At 38.9% G+C, this 15,403-nt stretch overlaps 1 protein-coding gene across 1 annotated transcript in view; it reads right to left on the reverse strand.

The window, feature by feature from the left end:
• Positions 1-15,403, reverse strand: part of wnt10b (wingless-type MMTV integration site family, member 10b) — a 46,210-nt gene extending 30,807 nt beyond the window's left edge. The window contains exons 1-3 of the mRNA XM_061985998.2: positions 15,276-15,403; positions 14,868-14,941; positions 3,421-3,513 (exon numbers count right to left, since the gene is read on the reverse strand). Of these exons, the coding sequence (XP_061841982.1) occupies positions 3,421-3,475 (55 nt within the window). The 5' untranslated portion in view covers positions 3,476-3,513; positions 14,868-14,941; positions 15,276-15,403. The remainder of the gene's footprint in view (positions 1-3,420; positions 3,514-14,867; positions 14,942-15,275) is intronic.

Raw genomic sequence — 15,403 nt, forward strand, 5'->3', positions numbered from 1 at the left:
TTGACATGACTTGCTACTTTCCCCAAAACCCAAAGATGAAAAAGTTATTCGGGAGCGCTCCGTATTTTTCATTGTGTACTTGTCTATCAGCGTTGCGTGTGTCAGCTGGTGTGCTCTCAGTACAACAGCCAATCAAATTAGATCTACTTTGTTTTCATCACACAGCATTCATCCAATCAAATTGCAGGACAACCAACGAAGAAGACATGTCCAAACCACACGCCAGTGAACAAAAAATGATACCTAAAATAATTGTGTTTGGGTATAAAAATTACGAGGTGGTCAACACAAAACGGTTTGCAGTATGCAACACATGCGGTTCGAAAATTACTGATGGAGAGGCAACAACTTCCAACTTCGTCCGGCATTTGAAGTTGCACAAAGAACGGTAAGTTTTGAATGTAAGATAACGTTTATTGGCTAAGTAACGTGACTTTTATTTGCTGTGTAGTTAAATCAGTGAGGCTGTAAACTCACTGCTAACATTATAACGTTATTGCAAACACGGGAATCTGTTGCAGTTCACTACCTTATTCATACTTTTTGTTCAGTGATTTTTTTTAAGCAGGGTTACGTTAGTCAATATATCACACGTAACGTTAGACGGCGGTCAGCAGCACCGCGTATTTTAGCCACCTAAAAAAAGACAAAAATAGTAAAATAAAGGTCAGTTAAAATGTATATTATATTATGAATATGTGTACCGTTTTAGCAAGCTTTCTGACATACTGTTGGTTGTTTACCTCAGTGGTCCCCAACCACCGGGCCGCGGCCCGGTACTGGTCCGTGAATCGATTGGTATCGGGCCGCACAAGAAATAATTTTTTTTTTTTTTTTTTTAATTAAATCAACATAAAAAACACAAGATACTTACAGGTAGTGCACCAACCCAAAACAACTCTCTCCCCCCTTTTGTTCTGGGCATTGAACATGAAGACTCTTCCTTCACTGTTCCGAGTGGCCATGAGAGTCTTGGCAGTGCCTGCCTCCAGTGCTCCAGTGGAGCGAGTTTTCAGCCATGGTGGCATCATACTACGCACCCATCGTGCACAAATGACTGACAGACTCTTGGCTAATTTGGTCTTTTGCAAATGCAATGCAGCATAGGGCCCTGACATATAAAAAGTACAACTTTTTTGTTATGTTCACATATATGTCATGTTTTTTCAATGTTAACACTTTTGTACAAATAAGTACATTTGCACTTTATTTTTCAATGTGTTTGTTCTGTAAAGGAATGAGTTAATGTTTAAAATGACTGGTTAATAGTGCTATTATAAAGTGCAATGTCAGCACAATTTTCTTTCCTGCAATTTAAAATGCACTTGTTTTAATAAATAAATACAGCGTTTGAAAAGCATACCCAATCTGTGTTAATATATTAGTCTGTGGTTAAAAGGACTTGAAAGGACTCGAAACTCAAAATGCAGGACTTAGGACTTGACTTGAGACTTTCCAGTCTTGACTTTGGACTTGACTCGGGGCTTGCCTGTCTTGACTCGGGACTTGACTCGGACTTGAGGGCAAAGACTTGAGACTTACTTGTGACTTGCAAAACAATGACTTGGTCCCACCTCTGGCAGTATGTGTGCTGTATATAGTGACATGACATATAATCATGTCATATGTGCCTTCCTTGGGTGAAGCCAGGTTTACAGCTATGTTGTGATATGTTGTGACATGTTGTTATTATGCGGTTTGTTACTTATGTATGTTATGCTGCAGCTATTTAAAATAGTTTTGTCAATTTGTTCTGGCCCGAAATAAATTGGCCCTTTGAAACATATCTTTGTCTTTGTGTGTTGTACGTAGACCACATTGCTTAGCAGAGTTCAGTGATGCAAATGCATGTCAAGTTGATCAACAGATTGTATTATTCTCCAGTGCAATAACAGTACTGAAATGAAGGCTAAAAGGGCATTAATGGGAGCCTTAAAAAAAAAAAAAAAAAAAAAAAAAAAATTAGTTACTTTTCACAGTAACGCATTACTTTTTGGTGTAAGTAACTGAGTTAGTAACTGAGTTACTTTTGAAATAAAGTAACTAGTAACTGTAACAAGTTACTGGTTTTCAGTAATTAACCCAACACTGATTATGAGGCAGAGCCGATTCCCTCTCTTGGGAAGTATGGGAGTTTTCCAACATGACAAGTTGGGATGTCCGATAATGGCTTTTTGCCGATATCCGATATTCCAATATTGTCCAACTCTTTAATTACCGATGCCGATATCAACCGATACCGATATCAACCGATACCGATACATACAGTCGTGGAATTAACACATTATTATGCCTAATTTGGATAACCAGGTATGGTGAAAATAAGGTCCTTTTTTTTTTAAATGTATAAAATAAAATAAGATAAATCAATTAAAAACATTTTCTTGAATACAAAAGAAAGTAAAACAATATAAAAACAGTTACATAGAAACTAGTAATTAATGAAAATGAGTAAAATTAACTGTTAAAGGTTAGTACTATTAGTGGACCAGCAGCACGCACAATCATGTGTGCTTACGGACTGTATCCCTTGCAGACTGTATTGATATATATTGATATATAATGTAGGAACCAGAATATTAATAACAGAAAGAAACAACCCTTTTGTGTGAATGAGTGTGAATGAGTGTAAATGGGGGAGGGAGGTTGTTTGGGTTGGTGCACTAATTGTAAGTGTATCTTGTGTTTTTTATGTTGATTTAATTAAAAAAAAAAAAAACACAAAAAAACAACAACAAAAAAAACAACAACCCGATACCGATAATAAAAAAAACGATACCGATAATTTCGGATATTACATTTTAAAGCATTTATCGGCCGATGACATCGGCAGGCCGATATTATCGGACATCTCTAATGACAAGTGCCTTGCTGAGGAAGCCGACGGTGAAGGGAATGGAGTGGCCAACATGTTTCCAAACTCAAACCCAAATGTCATCATGGAGGAAGGAGTACAGGAGGATTCCAGTAACAACCTGTGCTGCCCTGTTCAAGTTCCTGTCCCAGTGCTAGAATATGATTGTATTTACTAAATATTGACAACCTTGGTTTACTGTGACTCACCTGTGATTAGTCTTTTTAAACAATAGCTGTATGTCACAGGACAGTAAATTAATACTGCTATATAAGCGGACTACTCTAAAGTAGACCCGAGTTTCAGTGTCAAGTATTGTCCCCTGAGAACATTGCTAAAATGTGAGGGGTGTACTCAGTTTTTTGAGATACGGTATGTGCAAACAAACAATGAATATAGATATACATTTAATTTGAGTTTCCGTGGAAAATTTAATACATACTTTTAATATTCAGATGTGTTAGTGTGAGTGTTTTTGATTGTGTGTTTGTGTGTGTGTGGGTGGGTGTGCAGGCAGCAGCTGCGAGGCAGACATGGTCCAGGAGAATCGTCCCCTAGCAACTGACCTTTTCGGCAGATGGCAGTTCCAGAGTAACAGCTACGCAGCATTACAATGAACATGGCCTCCTAACATCTCCATTACTTCATCATCCTGCGACCTGCCACAAACAACCACACAGGAGAGTGAGTGGTGCCACCCGATGCGACACGGGCAGGGGTCAAAGTACACAACACATTCTAAGCACGATGTTTTGATTTCAGGTGTTGCCAGCGTTTCGATATAAGCAAAAAGGCTGAAGAGTGCTGATTCAGGACAGGTAACTCTTCTTGCTCACTACTAAACCTCAAGAGACTCTCACACTGCAGTTTTCCATTGTAGGGGTTTCTGCACAAGTGAATCAGATTCGAAATGTTGATGTCACACTCAACCACATTAAGCAATCCGTACGATGTTTTTGGTCAGGCTCATTGCCCCTGTGGTGCAGGATAGAGAACGAACTAGGGCTGGGCGATATATCGATATACTCGATATACCGCGGGTTTGTCTCTGTGCGATATAGAAAATGACTATATCGTGATATTCGAGGATATGTTCTCACGCAGTTGCTTTTAGCTGCAAGGCATTAAACTACTGTACATGCGTTTCTCACTCTTTCCTGTCTCTCCTTCTCACAGAGACATTAAAACAAGCGCACATTCTTACATACGTCACATACTGTCACGTGAGCAACGTCACACGCTCCCGCGGAGCGAGAGGTAGCGACACGGTAACGTTAGCTGTGATGCTAAAAGCTAACGGTGTGGTTTGAGTGGTAATACGAGAGAAAGAAGGTTCAAATATGGTAACAAATTGAGGAATAATGAATTCCCAAGAAAAACAGCACGGTGGTTTGGCCTCAAGCGGGAAGATGTCTTTACATCATGTCAACATCTCCGTTCGGTGCCACACCAACTAAATGTCGAAGCAACTATTTCCACATCAACACCATAGGACATATACTATTTGATATGCAGCTCATTTTTATGTGACACTTATTGAAATATCTTGTGTGTCATCATGCACAAAAGTGCACTTATAGCTTATTTAAAATGTCTCTGACAATCTTGCACTTTCTGTTTTGGAAATGACATAAATGTTTGTGCCACTGCTTAATAACTGTTTAATAAATACAGTTTTGCTAAATTGACTTAGTTGTGATTTCCCTCTCTCCATGAAAGTTTAAAATAAGTATATATTAATGAATATGAACAAGAATATTTTAATGTAGACACATAGAATCAGAGGTGTGGACTCGAGTCACATGACTTGGACTCGAGTCAGACTCGAGTCATGAATTTGATGACTTTAGACTCGACTTGACAAAATGTAAAGAGACTTGCAACTCGACTTAGACTTTAACATCAATGACTTGTGACTTCACTTGGACTTGAACCTTTTGACTTGACATGACTTGACATGACTTGCTACTTTCCCCAAAATCCAACGCTTAAAAAGTTATTTTGGAGCGCTCCGTATTTTTCATTTTCTTCGTCTGTGTCTCTCAACGTGTTGTTCCTGTCAGCTGGTGTGTTGTCAGTACAACAGCCAATCAAATTAGATCTACGTTGTTTTCATCACGCAGCATTCATCCAATCAAATTGCAGTACAACCACCGAACAAGTTGTCAAACAACGCAACAATTATGCCAAAGTTGGTTTCGTTCGGGTATAAAAACTACGACTTGGTCAACAAAAAACGAATTGCCGTATGCAAATCACGCAGTTCGAATATTACAGACGGAGACGCAACAACGTTCAACATTTGAAGTTGCACAAAGAAGGGTAAGTTTTGAATGTAAGATAACGTTTATTGGCTAAGTAACGTGACTTTTATTTGCTGTGTAGTTAAATCAGTGAGGCTGCAAACTCACTGCTAACGTTATAACCATAGACATCTTATAAGTAGACGCAGCATGGAGCGCTACTGCCTACTGGCGCAGACGAGGCGCGGGGCCGCCATCTTGGAGTGGTGATCCGCTCCACTCAGTGCAATTCATTTGGCAGGAACAATGAACTGTCAGCGCATTTAATTCATTTTACCTCACTGAATACCACTGATTTTCACCCCCCTTTTTTGTCATACGTGTAGCTATGATAACAGACACATGTTTTGGCGTGTTTTAGTATTCATAGTTTGCTTAACAGTAATATAATATTCTTATATGCTATAAGTGACCAGACGTCCGAGATCAAAACTGGGATTATAATCCTAGAGAAGGGGAAAAAACGGTAAACTATTTTTAAGTTGAAGAAACAATATGATTAGGTTATATATACATGCGTGTATCCTACATAAACAATGTATGAATACATTAGATATCTATATATCTTAGGGACCTATAGACTGTATCTCTGTTGCTGCAGCAGCAGAGAGTTTATTCTGTCTTGACACTTTGTATTGATATTTTCTATTACATTCTTCCCTTAAATGATAATATTTGCAGTGATTGTTTTATATGTATTATTAATTAATTAATTATTATGTAAGTCGCTTTGGATAAAAGCGTCTGCCAAATACTTAAACATAAACACATATAAACACCTGAAAGTCTTCATATCAGCTAAAACCACCAATCTGTTTCACTGGATTCAGAATAAAACCAAATTCTGTTTTACCCAACAATGTTAGTATTTGAATATTGTTACTTGAAGACTTATTCCTGGTTACAATTATACTGTTAAGAAAGTATTGTCTTATACTTTGCCTAAAATGAGAATGCATCATAATCAGTGGCGGCTGTTTTTTTTTGTTTTAGGTGGGGCTGAAAGTTTGTAAACCAAACCCCTGTAGGGGCGTCATCCTCCCCCAGAAGATTTATTTGTGATTTTCACATACAAATATTGAAGATCTTTGATCCTTCTCAACTCTGTGGTAATATTATTTTCATAAGATACAACCAATAGTACGTTAATGTTAAATCTTACTTGTGAAAAGTAATCCCCCGATTCCTATTTTCAACAGTCCGCTCATTTGAGCAGGAAAACGCTGAACACCAGCCCGGCATCTTTGTTTTCTACCTGTCAACTGTCAGTTTAGGCTGCTCGCCGGCTCCTCATCACCACTTCAAGATGGCGGCCAAATTGCTCACGTCACAGCAACCTGCGTCTACTTATAAGATGTCTATGGTTACAACGTCATTGCAAACACGGCAATCTGTTGCGTCCACTGCAGTTTGCTACCTTATTCATACTTTTTGTCAAGTGATTTTTTTTTAAGCAGGGTTGCATGAGGTACCTACACATAACGTTACGTTAGACAATGTATCACACACAGTAACGTAACGTTAGTCAATGTATCACACACAGTAACGTAACGTTAGTCAATGTATCACACACAGTAACATTACGTTAGTCAATGTATCACACACAGTAACATTACGTTAGTCAATGTATCACACACAGTAACGTAAAGTTAGACGGTGGTCAGCAGCACCGCGTATTTTAGCCACATACAAAAAGACAAACATAGTCAAATAAAGGTCAGTTAAAATGTATACTACATTAAGAATATGTGTACATATTGCATAGGGTCCTGACATCTAAAAAGTACAACTCTGTTCATTGTTATGTTCATATATTTGTTATGTTTTTCATGTGTACGCACACATAAACACACATAGAGTATGAGATGAGATCAATGAGATAAGGTAAGAACAGGATAGAAACTGCTGTGGAACTAGTTACAATGTAATATGCCATTGAAATACAATGTTAACACTTTTGTGCAAATAAGTACAGTTGCACTTGTTTTTTTCAAATGTGTTTATTCTGTAAAGGAATGAGTTACATGTTTAAAATGACTGGTTAATAGTGCTATTTTGAAATGCAATGTCAGCACTATCTTTTTCCCTGCAATTTCAAATGTACTTGTTTTAATAAATAAATACAGCATTTTAAAAGCATACACAATCTGTGTAAATATATTAGTCTGTGGTTAAACGACTTGAAAGGACTCGAAACTCAAAATGCAGGACTTGGGACTTGACTTGAGACTTTCCAGTCTTGACTTTGGACTTGACTCGGACTTGCTCTGTCTTGACTCGGGACTTGACTCGGACTTGAGGGCAAAGACTTGAGACTTACTTATGACTTGCAAAGCAATGACTTGGTCCCACCTCTGCATAGAATCATCATACTGCTGTGATTATATGTATCAAGTGTTCATTCAAGGCTAAGGCAAAATATCGAGATATACATCGTGTATCGCGATATGGCCTAAAAATATCGAGATATTAAAAAAAGGCCATATCGCCCAGCCCTAGAACGAACTATTGAAGATGTGAGAGAGATGGTATTGTACTCTAATGCGTGTGCATGGATATCAGCATTCACTCACAGCACTCCCACTAAAAGACACTAATCGACAGTTGACACATATTTCATTGATGTGAAATAAACCACTACAAATAATGGAAGACTTTATGCGCTTGAAGACTACAGTCATTACAAAGCATGACTCACTCCGAGGAACATTTCAGCTCCACAGGAAGTGACCAGGAGTGATGTGTTAATGGGGGACAGTGGAATGTCAACAATATGCAGTGAAAAGAGGAACCATAGGCTAAAGTAACGTCTGGCAACCTAAAGTTCAAGACACGGTGTACCAACAGCCAGTAAGTGTGAATAATGTGTGTGTAAGTCCTGGTGACCACAACGCAGAGGTCTTCAATAGAGGGTTCGCAGAGGTATTGCAAGTGGAGAGGGTCTTGACATTTTTGGTAAATTGGACTTTTTTTATTTTAGAAGTACAAGAAAATGGATGGATGGATTTTTCTCCTGCAACATTTTTTACAAATTTAAATGGCCATAAATACACATTAAAGGGGCTGTTTGCAACATTTATGCAAATGCCTAGGATGCTAACTTTCCAATGTGTTTTAAGTATTATATTCTACCTTTACATGCCTTTAGCACGTAATAACATAACTACATTCGTTTGGAACATGCAGTCGCGCATTAGCTTCAGCATCAACATCAGCTGATGATAGCGATTTGGATAGCAAACATTAGTTATCATTGAATGTAGGCCTGGGTTTGTCGCTGCGATATAGAAAATGACTATATCGTGATATTCGAGTATACGTTCTCACACAGTTGCTTTTAGCTGCGGGCATTACACTGCAGGCGTTTCTCAGAGAGGTAAAACAAGCGCACTTTGTTACATACGTCACATACTGTCACGCGTGCAACGTCACACGCCCTCGTGGAGCAGAGAGGTAGCGGCATGGTAACATTAGCTGTGGTGCTCGCGGTGCGGTGCGAGTGGTAATACGAGAGAGAGAGAGAAAGTGCGAATCTGGTAACAAATGAAGAAAGAAGAATTAATTCCCAAGAAAAACAGCACGGGGTCCATCATCTGGCGGTGGTTTGGCTTCAAGCGGGAATATGTTGAACAATTATGCGGCAAAAGGGTTGCTACAAAAAGTAGCAGCACTGCTAATTTGTAGCATCATTTGAAAAGTCACCCGCTCGAGAATGAAGAGTGCTTGAAACTCCGCATGCATGTCAACATCTCCAGCCGGTGCCACACCAACAAAATGCCGAAGCAACTATTTCCAGATCAACACCGTATGAAAAACATAATCAACAACAGAAGGAGATAACGTTCGTAGCAACCTACCACATAGCGAAGGACATACACTATTTGATTTCCTATTATGCAGCTCATTTTTGTTTGACAGTTATTGAAATATATCGTGTGACATCATGTACAAAAGTGCACTTTTTGGGACAAGACACTTCACCCTTGCTCCTGATGGGTGCTGGTTAGCGCCTTGCATGGCAGCTCCCTCCATCAGTGTGTGAATGTGTGTGTGAATGGGTAAATGTGGAAGTAGTGTCAAAGCGCTTTGAGTACCTTGAAGGTAGAAAAGCGCTATACAAGTACAACCCATTTATCATTTATTTATTTATCATTTATTTGTTTTAAACTATTGTAGTGGCGTTCTGTACAAAAAGTGCACTTTAATTTAGTGTTGTTTTGATATGTCATCTTAGTGACATCATGCACAGAAGTGCACTAATAGCTTGTTTTAAAATGTCTCTGACAATCTTGCACTTTCTGTTTTGGAAACTACATGAATGTTTGTGCCACTGCTTAATAACTGTTTAATAAATACAGTTTTGGTAAATTGACTTAGTTGTGATTTCCCTCTCTGCATGAAAGTTTAAAATGAGCATATATTAATGAAGTATGAACAAGAATGTTTTAATGGAGACACATAGAATCATCATACTGCTGTGATTATATGCATCAAGTGTTAATTCAAGGCTAAGGCAAAATATCGAGATATATATCGTGTATCGTGACATGGCCTAAAAATATCGAGATATTAATAAAAGCCCATATCGCCCAGCCCTAATTGAATGTATATTCTATCATAACAACAACCAAACTGCAAATTGTTAGTTGCTTCTCAGGGACTGCTTATGTGTACGTGAAAAGCTCCCTGCATGTACATGTGGAACAGACAGCGGTGAGTGACAAGCCTGAAAGCCAAACAAATTCCTCGGACCAATGAGCAAAGTTTTATTTATTATAATTATCAATTGTGAAAAATATAGACACTTTAAAAATATATATATTCTGTTTAACCACCAATGGTAACAAAGCTAGCCAGTGGTGTTTTTGTTTTGTTATTGGTTTAAAAATGTAACTTTGAGTAAGTTGCAAACATCCCCTTTAATATTGATCCAACATATTGTAATGTAGTTTAGAAATAGCAGTGGCATGGCCACACCACTCACTTGCAGGTTTAAAATAAAAATATAAATAAACAATTAGATATGTTAGCATCTAAAATAGCTAACGATTAGTGGCAAAAGCTGCCAAGTAGCTATCAATTAGGGTGCTGGTTGCCAGCTAGTGATTAGCAGTGCTTTACTGTATTATTCTAATATTTTAGAATTGCACAAATAACAAGGTACTTTTATGAACACTTGAAAAACCAATCACAATTTTATAAGTAAGGGGGTACTCACTTCATCTCTCCATCAGTTTGGGCGTCCTTGGCTGGGAAAACATTGAACACCCTGCTATAACGGGTATAGCACTGGCCATTTAGAGAAGCATTATGCAGGTGTACCTAATGTTGCAGTAGGTGAGTGTATATCATAACACACGCTTTCACCATTACTGTCCAATCAAATTAGGTTTATGTTTAATTAGAAAAACAAAAACATTTTAGTTGTGTTAAATATCACACCTTAGATTTTTTTAATAAACAAGGAATATAAATTGTTAGAAAGAGCAATGTTTTCTGCTGTCAAACAAGTTGCAGCCAAAAGTAAACATTTTGCATAGAAAAGAAGATTTATATCAATTTTGTTTTTATTGTGGTTTCCTATAGTTATTAAGTGTATTTTACTGTTAAAAAAATTCAGCAAGTATTTTTAGAGTGGAACAAATAGCACACATTTGCAACAACTATACACATACAGTAAAGCCTATACATAAAGTGAGTCTAAAATAAAATAAAACATTTTTAACTCTTTTAAAAAATGCTTTTATAGTTTTACTATACCTGCCCCTCCACTGGAACAATTACCCGTTTGATGTTATTGCAATCACCTGATTCTGAATAATTGCTATGGAAAAGATCATTAAAACAACAACACTTGTGGTATAGTATTATATATATCACAACACTGTACTGTGTGCAAATATAATAAATGTCATTTGTCAGTAGCCTTCATGTATTCCATTACATACTCATGTAGTAGTACTCATGGGTACTGAAGGATTTGTGCATCATTGAAACATGTTATCCTATCCATTAAGTCATCATCTGATTTGCCATTGGCAGGAGCACAACAAGCCATCTTTAAGTCAACAAACAGCACCAAGCCATTATCTCTAATCTGCTAAATACAGCCGGGAACAAAAGGATTTTTTGGTTTTAATTACGAGCTGTGTTTTACAGGATGAGTGGGCGAGGGTTCAGCACTGACACAGCACTGGAGGAATGTTTATTTGCTGCAGTTTAGGAGCTGAGTGGCTTGCAGGGACTATGACACATTCCTGTGTCACTGCTCTCAAACGCACACTTGCAATCATACTCTGGTGCCCCATGTGTTTGTTCACAGTCGTGCAAGTGTAGCATGTATCCATCCAATGTGGCAACTTATCATGCTTGCCAGTGTCATTCAAAGCATTGTGATGTGACATCACTTCCCCTGTGTGTCACAGTCAGTGTGTGTCTCATATGAGACATCAGAATTATGGGGATTCTTAACCACAAATAGCCCAACCATCCATGTTTGTTTGTGCTTGCACGCATGTCTCCATCATTCCCGCATCAGTCCCATTCATTATCCACAAATTTTGGCAGAAGACATTTCTCTTGGAAACTTTGTCTCTCAGGCCACAGTGACAGAGGGGACAGCTAACCGCAGGAGAAACACATCTCCCCAACAACGTGCATGCCAGGAATGGCTTGCATAACACAACCGCTACAGTCCTGCATTCTCTCCATGTCTAAAATGTGCATATTTTCTTGGTGTCACGTTCTCAAATGTACTGTTCGCCCCTGTTTGGTCTTGTCTCCGTGTAATATACTCACACAGCTTTTATCGCTAATCGCTTCCAGAGCTGGAGAGATGCTAAAAGCTGGGCGCCTCGGCCAGCTGCCTTTTAATACATGTTGCAACCTAAAAAAAAGTTCAGCCTTGGTCCTGAATAATCTTGTTTTGATACACACTGAGAATGCCACATGTGTTGTGGTGTTTAAATATGTTTGTTCAGGCAATTTGCTGTCCATCAAACACCTTAATTTTCTATACGGCTTGTCCTCATTATGGCTGCAAGTGAGCTAAAGCCTACCCCAGATGACTGGTTGCCAATCACAGGACACAGACATACAACCATTCCAGTGATGTGCTGTCATGGGAGGCAAGTGAGGCAGTGCCTCACCTTGCCACCAGGTGGCTTAACCATGAGATGTTCAAAAACGAAGTAATAAAATAAAATACGTTTGAATATTTATCTTTTGGTCTATGCTTTATATGTGATTTTGGTGCGGTTCCTGTATATTTTGATAATTTTCATGGTCAAAATCGCAGAAATTCCGTGTTTCCTGATCAAAATGACGCGGCAGACGAGAAGTGAGGCAGACACAAGTGATGCCTCTACGGCTACACACTAAGTGTATTGAGTATGTGCGTGCGAGGGGGTGCGTGCTTGTTCCCACGGGGAAAAGGCAGGCCATGAGGCAGCAAGTACCTCTGCCTCAAGATAGGGGGCGATATATTGTCAACTGGCAGTTCAATGCCTCAGCAGTACTCTGACTCGCTACACTGGGAGAAGTGGGGGCTTTCTCACTGGCACTCATCGAGGGTGGACGCTCCTCTTCCCTCTCCTGCTTGCTTCTTTGTCTTGTCTTAACTTTCTTGTTGCCTCTTTTTGCACTGCTCTTCAAATCTAAACATTGGAACTATTTAACTGGCCTCAACGAAAATGACAAGATCTTGGTTTTGGGGGAACCTGCTGTCGTGACGAAGCGGTTGTTGCTGGACACGTGACGGACTCTTGGGAGAAGAAGGAGTGCCGCGTGCCTGGCGACCCTTTTCTGTCGAGGACGTGAAGATATCTACCTATTCGGAATTATGACAACAGGACATCAGCTGATTGGAGTAAGCGTTGCTCTGGTTTGTCCACAAATTGGAAGTTGCTGGCAGTCTTCAAAGTACCCCAAAGCTGCCACGAATGATTGGAGGATGCGAGAAGAACTGTGGACACTCTTGTGATTTGGATAACATCGGACTGTCTGCCTCGCAGGATTTTTTAGGACCAGTCATAGACAATTTAGAGTGAAAAGCAAATTTTCATTTTCACTCGCATGCAAAACATTCTAACTTGGATTGTTTCCCTGGCTTTGAGACTCTCCTGAAGGACAGTGCAGCAAAGACACAACAAACTCCCCTCTTGTCTCTCATGGACACACAACTGTTGTTGTTGACTTTGGACTTATCGGCTGCACAAGAATCAAGGCCGCGGAACAGAGACACACTGTAGGCTTACATACAAACAACATGCATCCACAAAAATATACGCCACACATACACCCCCCAACCCCCCAACCCAACGCCCAAATCCCATAGGGGTGATGGAAGGATGGTCAGCGCCGAGAGCTGCGGCCTACCACCATTACTCCGCCCCTTCCCTCTGTTGCTAGATATCTCGAGATGTATGTTGTAATATGTATATGTGCTTTGCTATGGAGGTTTTTTCCCACTCCAGACTGGGCCCCTTTAGAAGCCCAGTCTAGATTGTATTTTATTACTCATCCTTCCGCAGCATTTTACCTTTTTCCCCATCTTTTACGGGGCGCCTTGTGGCGACCCATCAGCGTTCCTGTTCTGTAACCCTGCACACTGTTTGTTTGTCTAATCTTGAACGGGTTTGCGCTGAAAACAAAGTTTTGTTGTACTTGTGCAATGACAATAAAGACCTATCTATCTAATCCAGCTAGCAGACACATGTCTCTCCAGCGGAAGCCATACTTTTTTTTTTCTTCTTTAAACTGTATTTATAACAAACATGGCATTTTTATTAGAGTAAGCCTGCGTTTGTGGGTGTTTTTTGTCAGCCGCAAAAATATTGTTTTATTGCTTGGAATGAAATTGAATTAAATGAATGTGTCTGCCAATATGGAGAATTGTACACTGTATCCAAGATTAAATACTTCTCTAAACTGGACTTTTAGACAAAATGAATGTGATCATACAAAGTACATTTTCATGGAGGATAGCTATTGCTGCTTCAGACACAAATACAGAAAGGTAAGATACACTCACAATACTTGATTTATTTTGTTAAAAGCATATGGTACTAAAAAGTATTTAATAACAACTCTATCAAATACTTTTTGGACCCATTTATCATATCATAATATTATTATGATAATGTTTTTATGAAAGCGAATAACTCCCTTCTTTTTCCTGTTACTCTAATGTGCAGCCTAAATTAACAGTGAATTTAAGTTAAAAAAAAAAAAGAAGAAAAAAAACTCCAAAAGTATCTATGCCTCACCTGGTGTTTACTTCACCGCACGTCACTGAACCATGCACACCAACCACTTTGCCAACGTGCTTTTTGATTGATTGATTGATTGATTGATTGAAACTTTTATTAGTAGATTGCACAGTACAGTACATATTCCGTACAATTGACTATTAATGGTAACACCCGGATACGTTTTTCCAACTTGTTTAAGTCAGGGTCCACGTTAATCAATTCATGCTGCCACAATTTGCTGAAATAAACACAATTGTCATACATTTCTAGCAGTACACCTTTATGAAATATGTTGGTGAACCACCACACAAATATTAGGTAGGCACAACAATTCTATTGTTCTTCTTTGTTTATATAAAGGCAACTATCACATGATATAGAAATGGAGATCAGTGAGACTGTCAGGTGGACAAAACACCAGGCTGGTAGGAATGTGTGCTTGCTTATTTATATTCATACCTTTTATTTAGAGCCTCTTGGTCACATTTATTATTCATATTAGTCACATTTGTCTTGGAAGCAGATGCCATTCCCTGTGGATAGAAAGGGTGATAATAACACTCAATGGCCACGACATTCAAAACACCTCTAGACTCTAATACAATTCAATATAAGAGCTATATGAAACAATTTATCGTCATGAATTACTGAAATATAAGCATTTATAGAGCGGATGAGAAAACATAACCTCAGCTGTGAAGCCATTGATTGACCGCACACAAGCAGCTTTGTACACTTCATTGTTCGACTGACATCTAGTGGTCAAACTGACAATGCTAACCTAATGGTGGGAGAGAAACGAGGAATTTACAGTTGGACAGGAAGAAGAAATTGGAAATATTCTACTTCCTTATTCTTATAACCTACCTGATTTGGTACGTAGTGTTTTGTTGTTTTCTTTAACTTCTGTGTCGTGTTTCGAGCTAGCTCGCAAACATAAGGTCGACGTTAGCTCACTTGAGGGCACGCCCACAAAGGATCACGTGACATTGGGT

The sequence above is a fragment of the Nerophis lumbriciformis genome, linkage group LG01 (genome assembly GCF_033978685.3).
Source record: "Nerophis lumbriciformis linkage group LG01, RoL_Nlum_v2.1, whole genome shotgun sequence".
Lineage (NCBI taxonomy): Eukaryota > Metazoa > Chordata > Actinopteri > Syngnathiformes > Syngnathidae > Nerophis > Nerophis lumbriciformis.